This window comes from Catharus ustulatus, chromosome 5 (assembly GCF_009819885.2).
Source record: "Catharus ustulatus isolate bCatUst1 chromosome 5, bCatUst1.pri.v2, whole genome shotgun sequence".
Taxonomy (NCBI): domain Eukaryota; kingdom Metazoa; phylum Chordata; class Aves; order Passeriformes; family Turdidae; genus Catharus; species Catharus ustulatus.
The window spans coordinates 71,353,528-71,377,890 of record NC_046225.1 but is presented as its reverse complement, the minus strand read 5'-3'; the positions used below and the strand labels follow the sequence as shown (position 1 = coordinate 71,377,890).

The following is a 24,363-nucleotide window of genomic DNA, read 5'->3' as shown; positions in this document are numbered from 1 at the left end:
TCTCTAACTGAAAGATTTATTGAGTACATGCACAGCTAAGAAAAACAAAGCAAAGCAGTGATGCCAGGCTCCATAAACAAGATCTCACCAATCCGCTGGCCAGACGTGCAGGGAGTCTTGGGAACCTGGAGATGGTGCTGCAAAGGTCCATGTGGATTCAGCTCCTTAAAGTCCATGTGGATTACAGGGTCCTCTGTTCTGCTCATCTTTTACCATCTTTCCAAGTCTTTGAGGCTCTTCACACCCCTGCTGTCTTCAATGGGTGCTTTTTCCAAGCTCAGGTGTCACAGTTCCTTCTCTTTCCTTCCAAAGACAGTGTCCTTGTCCCCATCTCCCTGGTTAAATGATGCCTTGAGTTTTAGCTTTCATGTTGTTTAGATTCTGTACTGCCTTAGTATGTGGCTCTGAACTGTTGGAACCCTGCAAACTGAGAGTTTTGAACTTTCTGTGCTGTCAGGCACTGACCCCCAAAAGAACACTGCTTTTGACCTGAAGCCTTGGAGAAGGCTTCCAAAATTGAATGATAGAACTAGAATCACTGGTGTGTGGTTTGAATAGAAGTGTGGTATCACATGGTGAAAAATTTAGAATTTAGGGGTTTAGAATACAGCAAGATGGAGGTTTTAGGGTGGAGGTTTCTTTTCTGCTTCATGGGTCTAGGTGGGATCTTGTTTAATTGGATAGAAAATACCACACTGCAGGTCAGAGGTATTTGGTCATTGGGTCAAAAGTAAAAATAATCTAGGTGTTAGTTTTTAATTGGACAATTAAGCCTTAAATGATCTTGTAATGAGAGAGATATATAGCCATTTCTCCATTTTTAGCTTATTAGCTAGGAGTGCTGTAGCACTCACTGTAACATGGATAAGAATTAATAAACATCTGAGTCCGAATATGAAATTCTGTCTCTTGTGCTCTTAAGCCTGACTCTGACTGAAGGGAAAGAAGAAGATATAAAACCTGATACTAAATTCATATAAAGTATTAGCAGGTCTTCTTGACAGTTTAGTTAGACAAAACAATCCTTTTCCAGCCTGAGAACCAAGCACAGTTTTGCAGAAGTGCAAACAGCAGCAAATTGAGGAGAGCAGTCTGGGAGGATGGGACTGCATAACCTGAGCTGTAATTGGACCATTAACCCCAATATGTAAATGGACCAAAACTTATAAAAGTGTGAAAACTTGTGACTTGGAGTCCATCTGGAGTCCACTTGGGTCCATCTTGGGTGGAACCATGGCCAGGCTCTTGTACTGCCCAAGGTGTACCCTTTAAAGGCTTTTTAACAAATCCCTGCTTTATTCCTTTAACTCTGTCTAGCCTGTGTTCCAGGTCGCCTCTCACAGGCATTTTAAGGACTCTTAAATCACACAAGAGCAGCTTCTTAACATTAATATTTGGGGATGGGAAGTTAAAAACCAAATTACTTATGCTAACTTTTGCTTCATTACTACAGGGGTGATCAAACAATGAAACAGGTTTCTTGAGCAGGTGGACTCAGACTAAATGAAACCTCTCAAGAGGTCCCTTGCAACCTCAGCCATTCTGAGGCTCATGCCATCTGCAGGCTGCTTGGCCTGTCCTCCCCTCCTGGCTGGCCTCTGGTAACAGAGAAGGCCATCCTCTCATCAAGGTCTGGCATGGCGTGTGTCCCCACCGCTCAACGCCTACTGGGTTGCAGCCAACAGCGGAGCCAAAAGATCTTCTTGGTGGCAAACACAGAGGCCAACCCAGTCTTGCCCTTGACTATTTCAGGAGGGTCTTGGCCAGCCCCGCTCCTTTCACCTGGTTATCAAAGCAGAGTTTCACCTGCCTCATCCGGTAACAAGTGACTACCATGGCAAAGCACACGCAGATTTGCATTAGCAGTATAACTACAACGGGGTGCAGCAGCGCGTTGAAAATGCCAGTGGCTGTGGGGGACCAGCCGAAAAAAACTTCCCACCAGTGATGTTCTCCCACCCTCTTAATTCGTTCCATTACTTGTTTTATAACTTTACCATCATGGTGAACCGTTATTAGGATCTTTTTAGCTTCGGCCCTGGCATTTTCTAGCAGCTGCTGCAAACTTGCATGCTCTAACATTTCTTTTACAAGTGATAAATCCATTCCGATGGGGGTCGGGGTTATACTACGATACAAGGTATAGTTTCTAATTAGCAACTGGCTAGTAAATACAGGTGGCTTATACACAAAATCACAGCCTCTAATAGTAGCTACATTGCAAGCACACATATTTGAATCGCTAAACACAGACTGGTTATATGCTTCATTAATTTGCACATATTTACACGTCGTTCTGAAGCACACACAGCCTTTCCCTACGTACACTAACACGGTTTTGTTACTGCTCTGGGGGTTGATCTCAAAGTGGCACACCCCTTCTTTGGTGTCAAAGCACACATCACTCGCCTTAAGGGCATCATCTTCGCATATGAATCCCAGCCCCCTCTCCAAAATGCAGGCTTCCAAATCTACCGTCTCCCACTTCCCATCAGACACCCTGGCCCACATGCGGTACTCCAGGGGATAGACCACAGAGCCGTTGGTGTTCACCCCCAGGGCCACGATGGGATAGACCTTTTCAATGCGAGCCTCTGCCACAGTGAGGACGTGGGCAATGACCGCGTTGAGGGTCTGGTCGTGGGTGAAGTTGACGAGCCTCCACCAGGCTTGGAGCTGCCGCTCCTTCTCTGTGGCCGCGTCCCACACGATCTTTCGGATCTCAGTGGGCAGGACGCCGTTGTCACCGTCTCTCAGGATGCCTGCAATGACACTCTGCACCCACATCTGGGCCTGGATGCAGCTGAGAGCAAGAGAGACGTTACTTTGTTCGATGCCCAGGGCTCGCAACAGCACCTGATGGTCTTTCTCACTTATTTGTTCCCAGGTGGGCAGCACCTCTGACACAAGCCACTGCCCCATCCCAAGGCTGGACAGGGATGAATTCAGGGGCTTGAGGAGGTCCTGCACGCCCGAGCTGACAGTCTCCAGCTTGTTGGCCAAGACCTCAGAATTCATGCTGTTGAGGACTCCCAGACCAGCACCTCCTCCTCCCAGCACTGTGGCCAGCAGGTCTCTCCTGGCCCGGGTGGGCTGGAGGGAGCGGCTGTGGAGCCACGCCAGCCAGCCAGTGTGCAGAGTAGCCAGGAAGGGGGCACAGTGTGGCCGGACAGAGGAAATATTAACAGTGGACAGAGACAGCACCACCTTCTTTAGTGACCGCACAGGCCCTGTCAACAGCTCCTGGATGTGATTTTTCTTCACTACATAAGGGCCTATTTTGGAAATGAGAGGGGGCAAGACAGCAGTGATGGAAAATTCTTTTTTAAATCCTTCAGGGCCTTCTATCCACCACTTTCCTCCAAGTCTGGGGGACATTTCTACGCTCAGATTTCCTCGACACCACACCTGGAGGGTTATGATCAGGTGTGGGCAGCGTCCATAATCCTGATTATACCAAGAAGCCTCTGCATCTAGTTCAGATCTATCTAGAGTTTTGCTCTCATAGAGGCAGGTCAATGGAATGATCCACTTGTGGCCGTTAGGAGCTGTGACAGTCACGGTGGTGCCATTAATTTGTGTTGGGTCAGCTACACTTTCTTGGGAGTATTTAATTTCCAGTTTTACCTGGTTGCCAATTTCAGCATAAGGGGCTGCATGCCATGACAAAAAATGACACTTTGAGATCTTAATGGCAGCAAAGGAGGGTGCAGTGGTGCTGATCTTAAATTTAAAGGACAGCCCCACGCTGTTGTCTGCCCAGAGGCAAACCACAAATACTGGTTGGACCAAAGTAAAGTTGTACCAGCAGTCCAATTTCTCCACAGCACAGATTTTTTTCTGATTCTTTTTAGTTTTTACTTCAGTGACAGAGATTTGAGTCACTCTCTGGTGAGTGGATCCATTAATTACCCTGCACCCCACCTTTATTTGCTGTCCCACCTTCCCCAGCAGCTGTGGAAGTCTGTTTGTGCTATCCCAGCCCCACTCATTTTCCAAGTACACCTCTGTCCCATGCATAACCACTGTTGACAAATTTAAGCCTTTGTTAGAATTTAATCCCATGATTCCCGTATGTTTTATGTAAGCTTGGGACCAGGGCCAATCAGTCCCAATTTCTGTGTGCCTCCTAACCCTGTGCTGGGCTGTGGCCTGTGTGTTAAGGTGCCTTTCTAAGTGAGAATGAATGACATTTTGTCCAAGGTGCTGATGGGTTGGTTGGACACACTGGGTGCTCAGCACTATGCACATACCAGAAAGCAAAGTAAATCCTGCAATCACAAATTTGAAAGCATTTTCCCCGCAGTACAAACAGGGTTGGTGATGCCACGAAGTTCGCCCTTCCCGCTGGTCACAATCGCCTTCCATTTTCCTTTATCTGCAAAACATAAGCAAGGAGGGCTCTCCAGCCCCGTTAGTTTCCCTTCCATGCTTTTAATTGTGAAGAATGGAACCATTTCTCCTGCCTTTTTGGCCCTTTTCTGATTTCCACCTGGTACACAGAGGGGCTGGCCTTGTTCACAACCCTAACAGGCCCCATCCACTGGGGTTCCAGCACCTGGTTCTTCTCCCTAACCACTCTGTATATCACCAGATCCCCTGTGTTCCACTCCACGGGGCGCAGTAGCACTCCCAGCTGCTTTTCCATCTTAGGGATGCTGGTCTCCTGTGCTGAGGCGAGCTGGTGGTAGGTGGCTGACACCGTCCTCAGCATGTCCTGCATCCACCTGTCCATCAGCACACGGGGCTGCATTTCATCTGGGGGCTCCCCTCCTTGCCACCAGTGTTCCAGAGACTTCAGGTCTCTTGCAGGAGGAAATTTTGGGGGAGAAAGTGTTTGAGATGCCAGAGACCCCCTCAGTGCCAGCAAGGTCAGTGGGAGTTTATAATCCCAGTCTTTCCTTTGCTGGCTCACAAGCTTCCTCAATGCTGCCTTTAGTTGTTGGTTGGGCCCCTCTGCTGAGGTTGGTTTCTGGAAATGCCCCGTGATGTGAAGCTTTTGCTTGATTCCCAGGGCCTGGCACACCCCTTTTGTGACTTCCCCAATGAAGCGCTGGCCGTGATCTGAGTGGATCTCCTTTGGGATACCCCACTGTGGGAAGATGTGCTCTACCAGGATCTTGGCAGTTGCACTGGCTGAGTTGTTTCGAGCTGGGAATGCTTCCACCCACTTGGTGAAGACATCACTGACCACTAGGCAGTACTTATTGCCTTGGGCTGTTTGGGACAGAGGGCCGATAAACTCCATCTGCAACTTGCTCCATGGCCCAGAAACCCTCTGGTGGCCCAGGATGGCTTTGGCTGTTTTGGCATCAGGATTGTTGGCTGCACATGTCAGGCAGTTGCTGACATACCTCTCTACATCCTCTCTCATTTCAGGCCACCACCCAGCAACCTGCAGCCTCACCATGGTCTTGTCTGTCCCCAGATGCCCCTGCTCATGAGCCAGGGCCACCAGCTCTGTCCGGATCAGTTCAGGCACCACCCAGACCGGGAAATCTGCCCCTTCCCTGCGTGCCAGGACCAGCCCTGAGACATCTTTCCACACCTTGCACCCTTTGTACTCCCTGCTCTGTGCTAACTCCCAGAGCCTGGGGTCCTGTGCCTGCAAGCCCACCAGATCCACGCTCTTCCAGAGCCTGCTGGGAGCCACCGACACTGGGCCACTCTCTAATATCTTGCTGGCCTTCCACATCAGCCCTTCCTTGGCACCCTGCTTGGCTCTGGCATCTGCCTCCTTGTTCCACTTGGCTTCCTCTGTCCCCTTCTTGTGTGCCTTGACCTTAATGATCTGTGCCGGGCACACCCTCTGCTCTGCCAGCCTTGCAAGGTACAGCAGCTTTTTGGCATAGGTGACAGGCTTGCCATCAGCAGACTGCATGTCCCTCTCCCTCCAGAGGGGCAGCCACTCCAGGGCCACACGCACCACCCAGCCTGAGTCGGAGAATATGGCCACTGGCTGGTCTGCTGGTGTGTTTTCCAGGGCAGCCATCACGGCCACCAGCTCGGCAGCCTGGATGGAGTGCGGCAGGCACTTCCCCTTCACCACCTCCCCCGTGCCCCTGTTGACAGCAGCATAGCCCGTGTAGGGCACCCCTTCCTCGTGGTAGTTGGAGCCATCTACAAACCACACAGTGTAGCCTCTCTCCTTGGCCTCCTCCAGGCTGAGGCTGCTCTCAAAGAGGGGAGCCTGCCATGGTTTGGGGTCGGTAAGGGAGACTCCTGGCACCTCCCCATCCCTCTCTGCACTGATCACCACCCTGTAGGTACCAGCTGAGGGATCCCCAGGGACCTCCTTTTTGGTCAGTGCCAGCGCCCAGTTGGCCATCCTGGGGCAGCACAGGGGACCTTCATCCCCCTTTCCCAACAAGAGGTACCTCACTGGGGTGCAGGAGGTCCTCAGCAGCACTGGGGCTGACCCCACCAGGTATTCCCAGTGCTGCAGGGCCCAGGTTAAGGTTAAAACCTCCCTCTCATAGTCACTGAACTGTTGCTCGACCGGCGTCAGGAGACGCGAGGCGTGGGCAACAGGGAGCAGGTTGGCACTGTGTTGCTGGCCCAGGGTGGCCTGCAGCCCCCTCCCTGTGCTGGCCAGCTGCAGAACATAGGGTCTGTCCCCCCGAGGATGTGCCAGCATGGGGGCTTGTGCCACACTCTCCTTTAAGGTCTTCACTGCCTCGTCCTGCTCTGGCCCCCATTCCCAGGGGGTGTTCTTTTTCAGGAGGTGGCAAAGTGGGGCTGTTTTCTCTGCATAGCCCTCAATGAACTCACGGCACAACCTCAGGAGAGCCAGGAAGGACCTCAGGGTAGTGACATCAGATGGTGCTGACATCTTCTGTATCAGCTCAACCCTCTGCTTTTCCAGCGAGCACCCTTCCTCCCCCAGGGTCACCCCCACAAAGGAGACCTCCTTCCAGCACAGCTGGGCCTTTGTGGGGCTGATCCTGAAGCCTGTTTTCTGGACAGCCCCCAGCACCTCTGCCAGCACCTCCAGGTTCCTCTCCTTTGTCTGGGTGTGGATGAGGATGTCACCAGCACAGGACAGCACACTCTCCCGGTGGCTGACCCCCTCCCACATCCTCACCACGTGGGCATGGCAGATGGCAGGGGCATTGTGGAAACCCGGAGGGACTCTGGTGAAAGCAAATTGCCGTCCCCGAATAGTGAAGGCAAACTTGTGCCAGGACTCGGGGTGCAAGGGGATGGCAAATGAAGGGCTGGTCAGGCTGAGCACCGAGAACCACTCGGACCCCCGGGAGATGGCTGCCATGATGTTGGGGTACTTGACCACCGTGGAGGTCTGCATTGGGGTGACTTGGTTCAGGGTGCTGAAATCAACTGTCAGCTTCCATGTTTTCCCATCAGCTTTCCTCAGGGGCCACACAGGGGCGTTGCTGGGGCTCTGCTGCTCCACCAGGACGCCCTGGTCCAGCAAGGTTTTGACTGTGTGCCACAAGCTGTCCTCAGCCTCAGCCGGGTACCATGGCTGAAGCTGAGGAGGCGGATCCGGCCCTTTGATTGACACAGTGGCATCAATCTGCCCACAGTCCAGCTTGCTCCTTGCCCAGACCCGGGGGAACTGCTCCGTGACCCGTTTCACCCGGGGCTCCCACTCAGGGTGGACCAGGATCTCAGGGGCTTTCACTGACATCACCCTGTGGCTTGCCGGGATGACGGGCAAATCGATTTGTGGGCAATGTAGCAATGCTCGGTTTGCCAGGTCCACAACCACCCCCATCTTTGTCAGTGAAGAGATGGCTAAAATTCCTGGCTTTCCTTTCATTTCTATTTTCCCAAATTTTTCAGACCCTTTGGCAGCCCCAATTTCAAAGGGTATGTGCCCTGTGAAGGGCACTGAGGATTTCTGGCCGTTCGGCCCTGTCAGTTCAATAATTTCAGAGGTTTGGAAAATCCCAGCTCTGCTGGGAGCCATATTCAGAATTGAATAAGAGGCACCAGTATTAATTAACATCACTTGTCCAAGCACCCCCCCTCCAATAGTTGTATCAACTATCAGGCGCCCCCACAAATCGGTCTTAATCGGTGCCACAAAAAGGGGCGATGCGGGTGCCTGGCAGCCCTATTGCTGAACCTTAGACCCCGGGTCAATTGGGGGGGAGCTGCTGTGCTTTTTGGCCTCGTGCAGGGCCAGTTTTTGGAAGAGCTCAGCATCTGGCAAGCCATCAATGTCCTCCTGTTTCTCATATTTTATCAAGCGCTTCCTCAGCTCAGCCCGCCAAGGGTTAGACTTCTGAAACCTCAGCCCTTGCTGGTTCTCCTTCCCCAACCCCCCCTTGCCATCAAGATCTTTTCGGTTGTCCCCTTGCATTTTTCTCATCCCTTGATTTTGGAAAGACATGGCCAAGGGTTTCCCTTTCTTTCCCCCCAACATGTACCCTGGGAATGCCTGCTTTTGCAGCTCAAAATTCTGGTTCAGGATTTGCTCCAGCTCTGACAGAGGCTTTTTGGCTGCATCCCCACCAGCAATCACCCGCAGTGGGGGTGTCAGCCCCACCACCAGTGGCTCTTTGAATTCAGGCCTGTCAAAATTGAGGGGAGAGTCCTTTGAGCCTGGCAGCCCAGCCATCTGGTAGAGCATCTTTTTACGGTTAACATAGGCATCAGGCCTCTCCTCAGGGTTTTGCTTCTCCTGGTGGAAAAGCACTAAGGGGTTGACCTCTGGGAAGAACACCTTCAGCACAGCCAGCTGGACGTCCCCAATGTCCTGAACATTGCCCATCTGCACATCACCTGGCAGGGCTGCAAAATCATCTGGCTTCATGCACTTTCTCACAATGTCTATCAGGTCACTCACAAAGTTGCCACTCTGGCACTTGGGCAGACGCTGCACCCTGGACAGCCAGTTAATCGCTGTCTCCTTTGTCAGGGGCCCCAGCATCTTCCCCACTGTCTTAAGCTGCTCAGGGGTAAACCAGAGCACAGCCCTGTTGGAGTCTATGGGCTGGAGTGGGACATGGTTGACTGGCTCATCATGGGGGACCTTTTTGTCTTTGGAAGCCTCTACCTCCCCTGCTTGCAGCTGGCACACCTCCTCCCGCAGAGGAGCATAGGGGGACGGCCTGGTGGGGCCGTTAGCACCCCACACATCATCCTCGTAATCATAGTGGGGTGGGTGCAGGTCCAGGGAGTCCTCCCCCTCCCCATTCCCAATCGGGGTCCTCTTGCCTTTAATGGCAGCCACAATGCCCCTGGACACCCCCAGCTCTGCCTCCAGCTCCTGGATCTTGGCATGGCATACCTTGTGATCGGGGCCAGTGCCCCGGTCGCGCTGGACGTCCTGCAGGACTGCCCGCACCGCGCTCTGCGCATCGTGGGTCTCCCCGATCCACTTGCCAACCTCCTTCTTCAGCTCCTCTGTTTTCATCTTCTCATGGCCCAGCTTGCTTTCCAGCCGGGAAATCTCCACCGCGCTCCGCAGAGAGTCCCCGCACAAACCCTGCACCTCCGCCCGCAGGTTGTCCACCTGCACTTTGAGCTCCTCCTTGGCCTGCTCCAAGGTCTGCACATTCTCAAGAGCCTCCTTCAGCAATTTGGACAACTCCCTGCCTACCATCAGCAAACCCTGCAAAGCCGCTCGCTTCTTACACTTGTTAGTGGGTTTGGGCTTTTTGTTCTCCTCCGACCAGCCCTCCCACTGCTGGCACAGCTGCTGGTACGCATCTGGGCCCTGGAAAGACCCTGGAGACCAAATTGGGGGCAGACACTTCTGGAGCACAAACTGCTCCAGCTTCCAGCTGCTAACGATGTCGCTCATCATAGTGAAGAGGACAAAATCTGAGACAGCTCCGTCTCAGGGCAAACCTACCCTAACACAGCAGCACTCACAGCCCCTTCAAACCCTCCACAGAGCAAGGCAGCAACCACAAACCTGCAACCTCACAACCCTGCAACCCCACAACCACCCCTCCGAAGAGCCCCCCGGGGGGACACCGAGCCTGGGCACAAGGGAAGGGGAAGGTGGGAGCAGGAGCAGGAGGCCACGGCCGAGCCGGCAGCTGCCACGAGCCGCCGGCTCCCGGGGAGGGAATGGGGAAGGGATGCGGGAGAGGGTGAAGCAAAGGAGAGACAGAGCAGGACCCCAATAATAAGATCTCACCAATCCTCGGCTGAATGTTCCGGCAGTCCCAGGAGCTCGGAGAAGATCTCTGCAGAGGTCCAGCAGATCCGGCACCTTTAAGGTAAAGGTGGTCACGAAGTCGCAGCCTGGTGATTTTTATACCCATGGCAGGTCGTTGTTTGGGGCTGGTGACACCTGTGTTTACTTCCTTGGTGGCTTTTCCTCCTCCATGTGCTGCCTTCCCAAGGACACTTTCCTTGTCTTTCCTTATCCTCTTCAGCACTGATTAGGGAAGTTGAGATCACACGGCAGCACCTGCACTGCCCCTTATCTGTTTGGGGAGGTCCAGGATTAGTCATGGTTCACACTAAACTTCTGCTTTCACCAAATGCCCTGAAGAGGGAGAGCTGGAGCCTGTCCTCTGATCGTCCATCCTTCCAAATCCCCCCGTGCCCCCCTCATTTACTGCACACCCCATTAGCACCTGGGGTTTGCGGGGAGATCACACATGAAGCTCACACCTGAAACAAACACAGTCCCATCAAACCACCCCCCAAGCACAGATCTATTTGCCAGGGAGTTTTGAAACGACAGGAAAATCCACACAAGTCATCATTTAGATCCATTTTGGCATCTGGTCTTTAAAAGTAGCATTTTTCTGTGCCACATCATACACTGACATGGCCTTGGGGTTACCCCATGAGATGTCAGGAGCCTCCCCTGTGATACTGCATCAGCTGAATTGCAGCTGTAAATCTGCACCTGCAAAAGCAGATGGACACCCCAACCTCATCATACAAACCACATCTCAGCTTGGAGAAGTTTAGAAAATTTGACCCATTTGTTTTGGGTTTTTTTCCTGCTTTTACACTCAGGAAAGGGTACCAATTGTCTCAGTGAAAATGCTATCGTTTTCATTACTGCTTTTACTTCTAATTAAATACTCCAGAGGCTAAACCCTCCACTAGAATGAAACCACTTTTAAAATATTTTAAAAGGAAAAAAATGTTCACACAAGGCTGCTGGAGCCCCAGGGAGCTTCAATCCTGCATCCCTTCACTCCCAGAGCAGCTCTTATTTCTAAATACTGCAGTACTGGCTTGTGTTGGACTGGCCTGGAAGTTGAGCAGCCTTCCCTGATACCTCAAAATCAGTCCTTTAAATCTAAAAAGCACAGAGAGAATGGTTTTTTCCTCTATTTTTATGGTAGCTATTTTCTCTTGCCTGGCATTTACAGCCCAGCTGCAATTAAGCTCCTCTGCAGCATGGGAGTTTACAGACATGAAAACTCAGCCAGGTCCTACTTCTTGGCTCTAAACCCTGTTCTTCTACACCAATGCTTTGCTCCAGCCCTCAAAACAAACATTTTATTGTATGAAGTTCATAACGGGGGAAAAGAAAGAGTAAAAAATGCAGAAAAGCTGGTGAAAGCACCAGAAATTAACCTCAGCGTGGCGAGGTGGGCAGGATGCAGGCTGGAAAAAAGAAATGGGGGTGTTTCCCACTAGGATGAGTTCACAGGGAGCTGACTGGGCTGGGGACAGGGATGGTTGTCTTTAATTTCAGAAAAAGAATAAAATTTCCCTAGAAATCGTGCAGCTACCTAGTACAAATACACCAAAATTCAATGATTCCCCCCCAACTTGGCCCAGCCAGGAGCCAAACACTGGTGATTAGGAGCTGCTATTCCTCAGCAAGGTCACCGACAAATCTTGCTTGTGTGAACAGATAAGATCGGCTTACACCCTTCTTTCCTCCCATTTTCTTCCCAGGATTGCAGCCCCAAACAATGTGAGGATGTTGTAAACAGCAGCTGTCTCCTGCACGTTCACACAGTGCTTTGATTTTTGTTGGTGATATGCTGCCAGACATACGTATCCCTCCTCCAAAATGTTTCCTTGTAGGAGCAACAGCCAGTCCTGAGAACAGCCTGGCCACTGGTAAACAGCTTCACTGCGTATAAACAGCAATTTTTAAAAAGTTATGTTTAATCCATGTTGCAGTACGCTATGCTTTTACATTTCATGTATTCCTTTTGCTTTCCCTAAAGTTGCTATAATGTCCTGGAGAATCATCCCACTGTAACACTCCCATATCCAAGGTTGTAATAGTGGCAAAAGCCACCTCTGGGGAAAATTCTTGTCCTGGCCAGGAAGGCAGAAGTTGCTGCAGGTGACAGCAGCAGTGGGAAAAGGGGGACACAGCCATTGCAGCAGCTGGGGATTTTGGGCTCAGCTCACAGGCTTCACCACAGGGATGAAGGGAAAATTCACTTGCAGCAGCATTTCTCATAACAAGCACTCTCTGTCCCCCTACCTCAACAAAAAGAAGTGTGTCACCTCATTCGAGGGAGGGCCCAATCTCGGAGTGGTGTGAAACAAAAGGGGACAGATGAGCAGAGGATGAGGACAGCAAAGGCAAGTATTGCTGCTACCCACATCAAGGGCTCAGCTCTCAAAAAGAGGCGTTAAAAGCATTGAAATGGGTTTGGAAACACTAGACTTGCCTTCTCCTGCCAGGAAAGAGTTAAGGAGCAACTCAGCCCACCCTAAAGTTTAGCAGATCAGCCTTTTGTGGCGAGGGTTTTGCAGCTAGCAACCCGCTTCGAGCAGGAAATTAAACAGAAATGGGGAGAGGATGTGTTACAGCAGCACGGAAAAATCTGGTACAAAATGGACCAAAAGCTTCCAGTGTACAAGGTGCAATTTTGTTTTTCCTATTCATCTGCCAGCTCAGCCCTGGAGGAGGTCTCTCAGTGCCCCCATGTGAGATTCCCTTTTCCAGGGAGATGCTGGGACATTATAAGGACCACAATCATCTGCATGAGGGAGACATAAAAAAAAAAAAACTGAATCTCGCTTGGCAGCCAAGAGGGCAGCAAATAAATAAAAATAAAAACAATTTATATTTTTTCCCCCAAACATGAAAATACTGAAGTCTGCTGACACCAGTTCATCTCTGTAATTTCACCTCATGTACTTGTCTTTGAATGCTAAACCCCAAGTGCTTCAAACCTCTTCCTCACAGACATTTCTAAGTCATTCTGATATTTTATCATTTAAATATTTCTGCCTATGAGCCACATGCTGTCACAGCTACCGAAGCAGCACATGCTGTGAGGTGGGAAGCCCCAGCAGAATTTCCTCATTTTTGTGGTTTTTCAGCCACAAATTTGTTTGAGGTTTCTTGCTCTTGATTTCAAAGCTTTCTGTGATGCTTCACATCTCTGCTTTATGTTGGGTTAATCTGATGTTAAGCATTTTCCAGAAAAAAACACCTCCTGCTATAAATTCTGCTGAAGAAAACAACCCCACAGATCAAATTGCATCTTTTCCCTGTTTGGAATGTTTTTTTATTTCAACAGGGAAAGAACAGCCAAAATTCGTGCTTTTCTGCTTTTATCTTTAAGCCACCGTCCTAGATTTGTAATTTATTGATAGGATAGAAGTAGTTTAAAAGAAGGTAGGTAGTGGAATAAGAAGAAATTGTAATTAAAAATCAGTGAGTTTTCTTGGTTGTATTTTTCTAAGAGGGATTTAAGGGTAACCTGTGGAGTGCTGCTGCCCTGACGCACTCTTGGGTTTGGCCTCGGCGCAGAAGAAGCCGGCGGGTTGAGGCTCCAGGTGCTGCTGTGGCAGAGACTCTTTGGCAGCAGCTGGTGAGAGATCTGTGCAGAGAGGGGCACGGACTTCCTGAGGTGAAACCAGCCCTGCCACCAAGAGGTGACAGTGAGTGGAAAGGGGGAACTGGCACAAAACCCCTCCGTCACCAAGTCCGCCACCATGGCCCGGCTGTGGCTCCATCTCTGCGTCTGCCTCCAGATCCCAGGTAAGAGGGACACGTCTCTTAAGGGATGAGGGCACCTAAAATCATGCTGGAGCCTCTTCTCCACCACACCCCAGCAGCAGGATGATGGAAGATTAAATGTACCATCACAGTATAGATCTACAAGACATTATTACCTACTTCCAATAATTTTGGATCATGCTATTAATAACATGCTTTAGGTTTTGGTCAGCCCTGAACTGGTCAGGAAGCAGGACCAGTTGGTTGCTGTGGGTTCCTTCCAACTGAAATGGTCTACTCTACTCTTCTCTACTCTACTCTACTTTATTCTATTCTATATTCTATTCCTATCTCAATACATAATGATATGGATGCCACAGAGTTTTTACTGCACCCTCAGTGCAGATGGACTGTAAGAAGCTGCTAATGGAGAATTTAAATTTAAAATAGCTCCTCTCTCCACTGCCTGTGTAACACGAAGATGATAAATGTCCCATCAAATTTTCTAAATCATCCGAAGACTGAGTACTGTTCAAGGGCCACAGATGGAATTGGTGTGTTATAAAACATTTCTGCCTTACAGGTTCTGATATCCTATAGATCTGTGAGGTGAGGAGCCCACTGAGAAAGCCTCAATAAATGAGAGATTGCTTTACCCATGCAAAAGGGACCATTTGTAAGGTGCTGCAGGCTGTCTGGCCAAGCACTGTGACTCCCCATGGACCCCCTGAATATACACCAGGAAAGGGAACAGGGAGGTTTGGGGGTTGAAAATAGGATGGAGGATGAGTTTTCTGCTCTGTCTTCATCCCAGCTCACTCCTGGCTTGACCACTGGCACTGAGCTGAGATTTTCCAGAATCTCTTCTTATCTTTTCTCACTTATATAACAGGGTCCCCAGCAGGTCAAGGATAAGCTTTTTATGGAGAGTTATGTTTCCCGTGCCCGGCAGAGCCAGACTTCAGGCCACTCAAGGAGACTCTGAAGCCCCCATGTGCCATGGCCACACACATTTCATCCCCTGAAAAACCACACAGTGTTTGTCAGGACAAAATTAGACAGAATTATGCTCTAAAACCTTAAAATCATGTATTTCAGTAATATGGAGACATTAATGCTTCGCAGAACCAGAGGATGTGGCAAAATGCTGTGGTTGCTGTGCAACACTTGAATTTTGGTATTGCACTGTTAGTGTTCTTCTTTATTGGAAGCAATGGGGTCATTGGTGTGGGCACAGAGGAAGGCTCTGGACCCCTGTCAGTCACCAGAGCCCTCTCCTCTGCCTGTCCCATTGGGAGCACAGGAGGCATCAGGACCTTGTGCCACACTAATGGCTTTAGATGTTCTTGGGTCATGCCAACCCGTCCCCACACCACTGGGTTAACAGGGCTGCATGAGCTGAAAAAACTGCTGTAAGCAACTTTTTGATTTTGAAGAAAAAGGAACATTTTAAAGTAAAAAAGACAATAAATATGTATCATTGAGCTTTTTGCACAGCTCTAAAACACGCCTGGGAAAGAGACGGGGGAAGCAGGAGCACCCTTATCTTCAGAGGGCTGTTTTTCACCCCGAGTATCTGCAGCTCTGCAGGACTGTTTGTGAACAGCAAGGATCACAAGTTACCTGTTTTCCTTTCCACAAGGACACATCCTTGTTCACACAGACACCCCTCACACCTGCCTGGGACAAACAAGACTTAGATAATTTCCACAGAAGTTGCAAAGCCCAAACAGGGCTTTGGTGATGCCAAACCAAAGCTTTGAACCCCACCGCTGCCCCTCACTCCCTCTCATCCCCACGTCTCAAAATCCCTTTGAAAAATGTTATTGTCTGAAAACTAATATCAAATTGGCTCATTCTGAGATGTTTTGCTCATTATCTGGTCTCTTTTTCTGCCCTAAGATGTTTATTAGTGTTGCATCTGTTAGAAGAAAAACCTGGTAAATCTGTTAAGAGGCACAAAAATTTGTTGAAAAAGGGGTGAAATGTCTGAAAAAATGAGAAAGGTAAGGAGGGCAGGAGAGGGGCATCCACAGGAGCAGACAGGGATGGTCTTCCCAAAAAGGAGCCCCAAGGATACTCTCAAAACCATCCCTCCATCCCTCTCCCTGCCAGTGAGAACCTCCTTAGGTGAGTGTTTACACAGAAAAGTCTGCCTGTATAATTTGGCTTGGCTATAAAACAACAGCTGGGGAGCCCAAAAAGGCCTCTGAGGGAATATGGGACCATCCTGATAAAAATGCTCCTGTTTCTTGCTCGTGTGACTCCCCCCCGGTCTGTGGGTCTATTAGGCCCATAAAGAAAATCTATACTTTGCATGAAAAAAAAAATAATGAAATTAAAATAATAACTGTATATTTCTCTTTTTCCTTAGGTTTGTATACAGCTCGACTTTTAACCCAAACTCCAGAGCATGTTCTAACCCTAACTAACAATAAAACTGAAATCCTGTGTGAGCTGAAGGAGAGTACTGGGGTGTACTGGTACCGCTGGAGCCAGGAGAGGCAACATTTCGAGTTCTTGGTGTTTTCCAACATACTTGGCAAAACCACTTATGGCACAAATGTGAACCAGGACAAGTTTAGTGTCCGTGAGGCGAGGTCCCACAGCTCCTACAGCCTGCACATCAGCCACCTGCAGCCCTCAGACAGCGGCACCTACTACTGCTCCATCTCCCAGTCCTCCCAGCTCCTCCTGGGCACTGGGACACAGCTCAGAGTGGGTAAGCAGCACCCTTGGGGCTCCAAAATGTGCCACCAGCAGTGTGGTGAGGTCTCTTGGGAAAGGGGGGATTGGTTTTGGTAAATTCTTCCCAATTTTGAGCTGCAAGGTTGGGGCTCTGGGGTTTTCTGATGAGATCTGATAAAGCAGAAAACACAGAAAATAGCTAAAAATTAGGTCAGCTTCATGTGATAGTCCTTTTGCCACAAGGACTATGCTGTGGGCATGCCTTTAGCACAGCATTGGAGCTGTGCTAAAAGCACAGCTTTTAGGAGCTTTTAGGAGCTGTGTCCTAAAGCACAGTGCTTTAGGATTTCCAGGGTAAGACCAGATATTGCCATGCCCTGTATTTTTCTCATTCCCTGCTGTACTTTGAATGAGAGGCTGGATTTGTGCCCTGCTCAGCTCACAGATCCTTCCATGCCGTAATTCTTCTTCACCCTCAGTCCAAGTGACACAAGCAGCATCAAGGCCAAGAGAGCATCGCCCCTCACATCTCTGGGTTGGATCTGATGGCAGCTCTCAAGACCACCCTTGACAAAAGATACTGAAATGGGATTTATTTCTCAAAGCTCACAACCCACTGTCCTTGGGGAGATCCAAACAGAAATAACAGTTTTCTGCAGCTGTCATGGCAGGAGAGAGGCTTTACAGACATCTGGGTCATACAGAAGCTCTTTTCAGCCCATTTTCCTTTTGGCCACAGAGCAGTAGTTGATGCAGAAAAGCTAATGTATTTGGAGTGGGATTCAGCCTCTATTTTTGCAGACTTTTAGGGAGACAAACAACTTATTTAACTAAGATACAAATAACTTATTTAACAGAAATGCTGCTACAGCTTCTGACTCTAAAGCAGACCGAGTGTCCCAGTTTTTCTGGGTTTTTTTTTGCAAATATACTCTGTACCTTGAACTGGATGAGAAATCCCTTTTGGATTCTTGCAGACCCAGAGAAAAGCTGGTTTAAGATAAAGGAGAATTGTTTTTTAACAGCTAGAGACATATCTCAGTGCAAGGCATGAAAAACAGGCTTGAAATGCAGCTTGATCAAGGACACCAATTAAAAAGTAATCAGCAGCAGGTGCTCTGGGAGGACTCAGGCTTTACTGGATATTTTCTATTTTTCCTTTTAGTTCTCATGATAAAACAAGTTGTTTTTAAGCTGATTTTCCCTAAGTCTATTATAATGTAAGGAAGAAGTCGTCCAGATAAATCCCAGCATCCTGATGTCTCATCTTTTCGTGTAAAAGAATGGTAGTTTCTGTAGGAATTTACATCCTGCATAGAAACAGAAAAAAATGTTGCTTTCAATCACCTAAAATTTTGAATTAATATGGTTTGGGCAGTCAGACATGCAGCTATTTAATGACATTACTGGCATATTTTCCTGGCCAACCTTATTCAGAAATGAATGTGTTCCACTGTAATTCAGATACACTATAATAAATCCTGCCCTCATTTTATCAGAAAAAAAATCAAATGTTGAGCAAAGATTAGAGCAATGTGAATTAGGAAAAGACCCAGGGAACCCTTAAAGCATTTCAGTGCTATTGAAATCTCCTGCTACCCACGATTTTGTGCAATGCTGGAAGATGATGCTTGGCAGCAAATGCCACTCGAGAAAGTTTAGGGATTTTCCCTGCATTAGCCTTCTCCCTTCTTTATCTGGTACACTGTTTTATTAACACTTTTTAAAGCTCTTGGTAACTTCTGTGACCCAGAAGAGGCTCAGGTCAAGCTCCCCCCTCTGAGTGACATGGCCTTTGCAGGGGTCACTGGATGGGGCTTGTTCCAAGGGCCAAACTTACCAGCCCTCTTGCCTGCTGTTGGAGATCTCTGCTGCACTCAGTGTCACACTGACCACTCTCTTTTTCTCCTTCTCCCCCAGTTGATGTTTTGCCTCTGCCTCCAAAGACCACACAGACACCGCAGTCCAAAAAGCCTGTGTTGTGGATAACCAAAAGTAAAACTTCCAGAAGGGAAGGTAAGGCACTGTCTCAGCTCAGGCTGCCTGGAAAAAGGGGTTTGCTGAGATCTTGGGGTCCTCAGGGCTCAGCTGGAGCTTGTCCAGGGGTGGGGGCCACCACAATGTCACCCTACAGGAGCAAGTGTCCGGGTCCAGATAGACCCACTGCTCTGGATAGAGCTGACTTCTGCCTGTGGGAGGGATTCTATGGGATAGCCACAGGTTTAGGGGCCAGGATGCATTTCAGTTTAGGTTAACATGACCTCAGAGCTAAGTTCCCTGCAATGCCTTTTTTACTCTGAGAGGGCCTGAGTGCTGGAACAGGTTACCCAGAGAGGTTGTGGAGTCTCCCCTGTTTAAAAATACACGCAAGCCATCTGGACACAATCCTGTGCCACGTGCTCTGGGATGATCCTTGAGCAGAGAGTTTGGACCAGGTGATCCACTGTGGGCTCTTCCAACTTTACCCATTCTGTGATTCTGCAGTGCATCCTTCAAAGGATACCCCAGGGTGACGGTCACATCCTCCACTCCTCCTCCTCTGAGGACCTGCCTTGCTTTTCTCCCTTCCCCACCCCACACTCCATCCCCCAAAGCTGCTGGGGCAGGGTGGTGCCAGGTGCTGAGTCCTCTCCTCTCTCCAGGTCCCTGCAGCCCCCTGGTCTGGGTGCCCCTGGCCGCTGGTGTCCTGCTCCTCCTGCTGGGGCTGGTCCCCACTGCCCACCGCCTGTACCGTGAGTATCCTGCCAGCATCCTGAGGGTGCCAGCCCTGGGACAACCCAGGATCCTGAGGGTGACAGCCTTGGGACAGCCCAGGAGCATCCTGAGGGTGCCAGCCCCAGGACAGCCCAGGATTCTGAGGGTGCCAGCCCTGGGACAGCCCAGGATCCTGAGGGTGCCAGGCCTGGGACAGCCCAGGAGCATCCTGAGGGTGCCAGCCCTGGGACAGCCCAGGATCCTGAGGGTGCCAGGCCTGGGACAGCCCAGAATCTTGAGGGTGGCAGCCCTGGGACAGCCCAGGATCCTGAGGGTGCCAGCCCTGGGACAGCCCAGGATCCTGAGGGGTGCCAGGACTGGGACAGGACAACCCAGGATCCTGAGGGTGCCAGCCTTGGGACAGCCCAGGATCCTGAGGGTGGCAGCCCTGGGACAGCCCAGAATCTTGAGGATGACAGCCTTGGGACAGCCCAGGAGCATCCTGAGGGTGCCAGATATGGGACAACCCAGATCCTGAGGGTGCCAGGCCTGGGACAGCCCAGGATTCTGAGGGTGCCAGGCCTGGGACAGCCCAGGATCCTGAAGGGTGCCAGCCCCGGGACAGCCCAGAATCCTGAGGGTGTCAGCCCTGGGACAGCCCAGGAGCAGGAGGGGGAGCTCAGAGGGGATCCTGGCACTGATGGTCGCTGTCTCTTCCCAGGTCTGCGGCGGAGGCTGCGGCTTCGCATCCACGGGCAGTAAATCCCAGTAAATCCCAGTAAATCTCACTGGCCCCCCTGCCTCAGACAAGAAGGGAGAATCCACAGAACCTCCCCTGCACAAAGCTGAACCTGGACATGACCCAGGAAGGACCTGGCAGGGACAGATGTGGACTTGCACCACAAAACGAACATTTCTTTCCTGTGACAGACCATGACTTCAACATTTTCCTTGACACAACAGCTGACAAAAGGACCAAGCTGGATTCTGCAGCATCCTGAGCACTTCTCAAAGGACACTGAGCAGAGAAAATGCCACGGCTGGCTCTGCACAGTGGGAAGGAGCTGGTGTACCAAAGAGATTCAGATGGGCTGGAATGCTGTGAGCTCCTTGGCTCTCCTCTGTGCTCATCTGTAGGGCAGCACAAACGTGCTTTTTTTGCTCCTGTTAATACTGGTTGATAAAAATTTGGTACTGAACACTTTGAAAATAACCAGCAGGGATGGGGCAGAGGCAACTTGTAAAGACCCTGTGCAGATTTATTCAATACCAAAAGTACCAATATCACTCAGTTATTTTGTTCTGCAGGCTGGTGTCCTTTGCTCCTGCTCAGTGTGGTCCTGCACAATTGTGTGGCAAGCAAGGAACCATAGCTTCCAACCAAGAAAGAGTTAAAGCAGAACAAAAGCTCCAGGGGTGAGCAGATCTGGGAGGGTGCCCTCTCCCATGGGAGACTGCAAACAGCCAGGAGGTGGGAGAGGAAAACCAGACAAAGCCATGCTCACAAGGCCAAACACTTGGCACAGCCTGAAGGTCAACACAGTCTCTGAGAGCAAACAGAGGCTCCCAGGGGCTGGCCCTGAGCCCAGCAGCACAGCATGGCCAGTGGAAACTGCCCTGAGTGATGCCTGGGTGTGCTGAGCCCCCAGTGACACCTGTGTCCTGAACCCTGTGTAACATCCCTGCATGAGTGATGCCAGAAGCAGGGAAGGTCTCCCCAGGGATGGTAACAAGGCTCAGCTTCTGCCCAGGGTGCCAAGGCAGAGCTGGGGCTGGAAATTTGGCATCCTGCTGAGCACAGGCAGCGAGCACTGACTCTCAGATGCACCCCCAGCCCCACATCTGCTCACACACAGGCACCAGCACTCTGTCAGCTACAGTCAGGGCAAGAAGAGGGTGGTCCAGAGTCCTCAGGGTCGGGGTTAACCCAGTCTTGGGATGAGCTTTGGGTGCAAAGCATCACAGTGGCAGAGCAGCAGCACTTCGGCCTTCCCCTCCCAGCTGCAGGGTGTTGCTGCTTTCCACTTTAATACTGATTTTTCTGCAGAGCTTGGTCTCAAGCCCAGCTGTTGGTGCCTCCCCTAAGTGATGCAGTGATAAAGCTGGCAGTGGATCATGCTGAGCCAGCTTTCCCAGGCCGTGACACTCACCCAAACTCTCAGGCCACCCAACTGATGACCGTGGGGACACCAGCACGAGACCCCAGCACAGCACAGGTGCAGCAGGAATGGGACTCTGAGCATCTCTGATTCCCATAGATCACAATTGATCCTCTGTGAGAGCTCACATTAAGTAAAACCATCATTTTCCTACCCTGCAAGAAGCAGATGGTTTTTATGATATGGATATTTTTCAGGGCAGCTCTAAGAAAACTCCTTTGAGACTTCCCATGAGCAAAGGTTTACTCTTATTCTTCCCTCTGCCTGCAAGTGCTTTTGAAATCCCATCTCCCTTTCTCAAACTTGACATGTCCTGACCTTAATGTCCACTCCTTGTTCAGCTCTCCCAGCCAGCACAGGAGATGAGCTCCCATGGCTGAGCAGCCAGGGCTGGGTCTGGGCAGCAAGGACAGGCTGACAGCCCAATCCTCCTCTCCCAGGGAGGGGAGCAGCCTCAGGATAACCCTGCCCAGTCCTCTCCTCTTCTTCTGCACACTCAGGAAATCCTCACAGTGTCTGACCTTCACTGAAACCCCTCCCCATCTTGTCTTGATAGACTTCTGCCACTTATCCCAACTCCAGTAACACAAAGGATAGGGATTTACCCCTTGACTCTCTGCTCACCCACAGCAAAGAATTTGCTCTGTAAATTCCCCATAGTCTTCACTTTTCCTTTGTAATTAAAAAAAAACAAAAAAAGCAGAACCAAAACCCGCTCAGGCTCTACATCACCTGTGTGCAGTGAAAGCAGGACAGGACAGTAGCAGCCAAAGATGTTGTCTGGCCTGTTGAAACACAGGTTTGGGCAGCTTACCAGTAAAAATTATGAAAAAATTATAATAATTTCTACAATCATCAATAGAGTGTTTTAGACAGTAAAACTGGGAGAGGTTTTAGCAGCAGGTTTCAAAATTGTGAGAATTGAGGGATTAAAACAGATTCTCATTTCATAGACTTTTTTTTCCAGAGGATAAATAAACATGAAACAGAAACACTAATGAAAAGATGCTGAGAAAATTATCCAGTTCCCTGATATCTGCAACTTCTTTGCTGAGAGCACAATGATGATGCCAGCCAAGGGTCAGGGATGCCATGTTGTGTTGTGGCATGTTGTTTCCAACTTGAATTTTAATGGGAAAGTGTTTGTGTGCATGAGCCCTGTATCCATGGAGAGATAAAGGCAGGTGCCAGCAGTGTCCATCACAGTGTCACTTCTGCCACCATGTCCTGGCACATGAGGGTCCCTAATTTATTCCTTGATTCATTCCAGTGATGGATCAGCCTTCTCCTGCCTCCCACTGACACCATCCTTCCTGCAGCAAGGAAAAGCCACACCTAGAAGGAAAAATAATGGGATTATATATATATATAACCCAAATGCCTTGCTTCAAATAAATAAATAATTTCCTCTTAAATGACAAAATGACAAATGACACCACAAAATTTGGACAGACAAAAGGCCTAGGAGGGTTTTGCAGATGTATGGGTTCAAGAACAAAACTTCACCCATATTGTACTCATCTCCACAAATCATTGGGCAAGGAATTGTGAAAGAGATCAAAAATTACATGTTGCAATTGTCTGGTTTATTATTACTATTATTTCTTTTATATTTTATAGTATATATAAATATATATATTTTATATAGAACATGTTATAGAACAGACATTATATACAGAATAGATTATATATAAATTATATATAAAGAATATATATAATACATATTCTATATTATAAAAATATAATCCAGCTATTCTCTCAATGAACAGTGCAGATCTTGAAAGCATTAAAATATTCAAAGGTCATAGATACAGAGCAGAAACACAGGTACTTCAGGCCTTGCAGTAAATAGTCTTCATGGTTTTGTTAGTTCTGTAAATGCATTTTTTAAAATTCTCAATCTTTCTTTATTCTTTTAAACTACTCAGTCATTTTTATGTGGATGGTGTGTGATTTTATAATACAAAAAAGTAAATCAAACCAGGTGCAGTTGAAAACATTCAACTGAAAGCAAATAATTGACATGAAAGTGAAGTCATCTCTGAGTTTAAAGTTCCTAATATATAAAAAAATAATTTTCCAGTCACAGACTGCTGAGTAAGGCACAATAACAGAGAAAGGCTGAACAACACCTCAATTATTCAGCTTGAAATCTGTGCAAAAACGGGTGCAGTTTAAATTCCTTCAGATTATCCTCACCCAGAACAGCTCTGTGCACTGTAGCTGTTAATTAAATATGTTGTCCTGGCAGGAGAAATTGATTCACAGCAGGGCTTCTAAGCATTCAGGTCAGATTTGTTAAATGGGAATTTCTAAATGTCTTTTTCTGTCACTGTATAAAATCACATGTGTCCCAGAAACTGCAAGGAAATCCCAAAAAAAATCCCTCTAGGAATAAAAAAACTTCCTCCAGGTAGCATTAGTACTTTTTGCCCCTGTTTTTCTGGACTTCAATAAGCCCAAAATAGCAATGTGTTGAATTTCTGGTTTATATAAATAAGAAAATAGATTTTAAAATATATTATTCTAATTATTAATATAATTTCTGGATATTAAAGTATATATTGTTAGCTGAAATAACAAGTGCTTGTGTATATCAATATACTTATAATGAGTGCACCCAGGGTGAGATCTGCAGCTTCTGTGGGATTACAAACAAACATTTGTTATTCCAGCACTTATTTAAGTGGAACACATATTGGACCAAGTAAAAAAGAAATTTCTATTAGGTATGTATTTTGCTCCTCTACTACCTTGCTATAAGAAAGGTTAATTTGAGTTCATACACCAGTGGTTCTTTTACAGGAAGCAAAACTCACCCAAGCTTTAAATGTTTGCAAGATGACAGGAGCCTTAACATTCCTCCCTTAGGCATTTGTGTTTTTCTACTAAAGCTCAACTTCCCATTTAGCCTTTAAAATACACATGTGCATGAAAGGGCACTGCACCACACTTTTG

The 24,363-nt window shown here is 48.8% G+C and overlaps 3 protein-coding genes across 3 annotated transcripts; 1 reads left to right on the top strand and 2 right to left on the bottom strand.

Moving 5' to 3' along the window:
- Positions 1–2: 2 nt before the first annotated feature.
- LOC116997126 lies at positions 3–10,398 on the bottom strand. The gene is made up of 2 exons (XM_033061398.1): positions 10,118–10,398; positions 3–4,378 (listed from the first exon to the last, which is right to left on the bottom strand). Exon 2 carries the CDS (start codon positions 4,366–4,368, stop codon positions 1,744–1,746), a length of 2,625 nt encoding a protein of 874 aa, XP_032917289.1. The 5' UTR covers positions 4,369–4,378; positions 10,118–10,398; the 3' UTR covers positions 3–1,743.
- On the bottom strand, positions 8,070–9,890 carry LOC116997127. Its single transcript, XM_033061399.2, has one exon. The coding sequence runs from the start codon at positions 9,776–9,778 to the stop codon at positions 8,081–8,083; it is 1,698 nt and encodes a 565-aa protein (XP_032917290.1). The 5' UTR covers positions 9,779–9,890; the 3' UTR covers positions 8,070–8,080.
- A 3,420-nt stretch (positions 10,399–13,818) lies between the features above and the next one.
- On the top strand, positions 13,819–20,008 carry CD8B (CD8b molecule). Its single transcript, XM_033061307.1, has 5 exons — positions 13,819–13,906; positions 16,239–16,586; positions 18,473–18,568; positions 19,195–19,284; positions 19,968–20,008. Exons 1-5 carry the CDS (start codon positions 13,861–13,863, stop codon positions 20,006–20,008), a joined length of 621 nt encoding a protein of 206 aa, XP_032917198.1. The 5' UTR covers positions 13,819–13,860.
- Positions 20,009–24,363: the final 4,355 nt, after the last annotated feature.

Coding starts and splice junctions, on each gene's coding strand:
- LOC116997126 (XM_033061398.1), bottom strand. CDS start 4,368: ATGGAAGGCGATTGTGACCAGCGGGAAGGGCGAACTTCGTGGCATCAC.
- CD8B (XM_033061307.1), top strand. CDS start 13,861: ATGGCCCGGCTGTGGCTCCATCTCTGCGTCTGCCTCCAGATCCCAG. Junction 13,907..16,238: donor CGTCTGCCTCCAGATCCCAG/GTAAGAGGGACA, acceptor CTTTTTCCTTAG/GTTTGTATACAGCTCGACTT. Junction 16,587..18,472: donor TGGGACACAGCTCAGAGTGG/GTAAGCAGCACC, acceptor CTTCTCCCCCAG/TTGATGTTTTGCCTCTGCCT.
- LOC116997127 (XM_033061399.2), bottom strand. CDS start 9,778: ATGATGAGCGACATCGTTAGCAGCTGGAAGCTGGAGCAGTTTGTGCTC.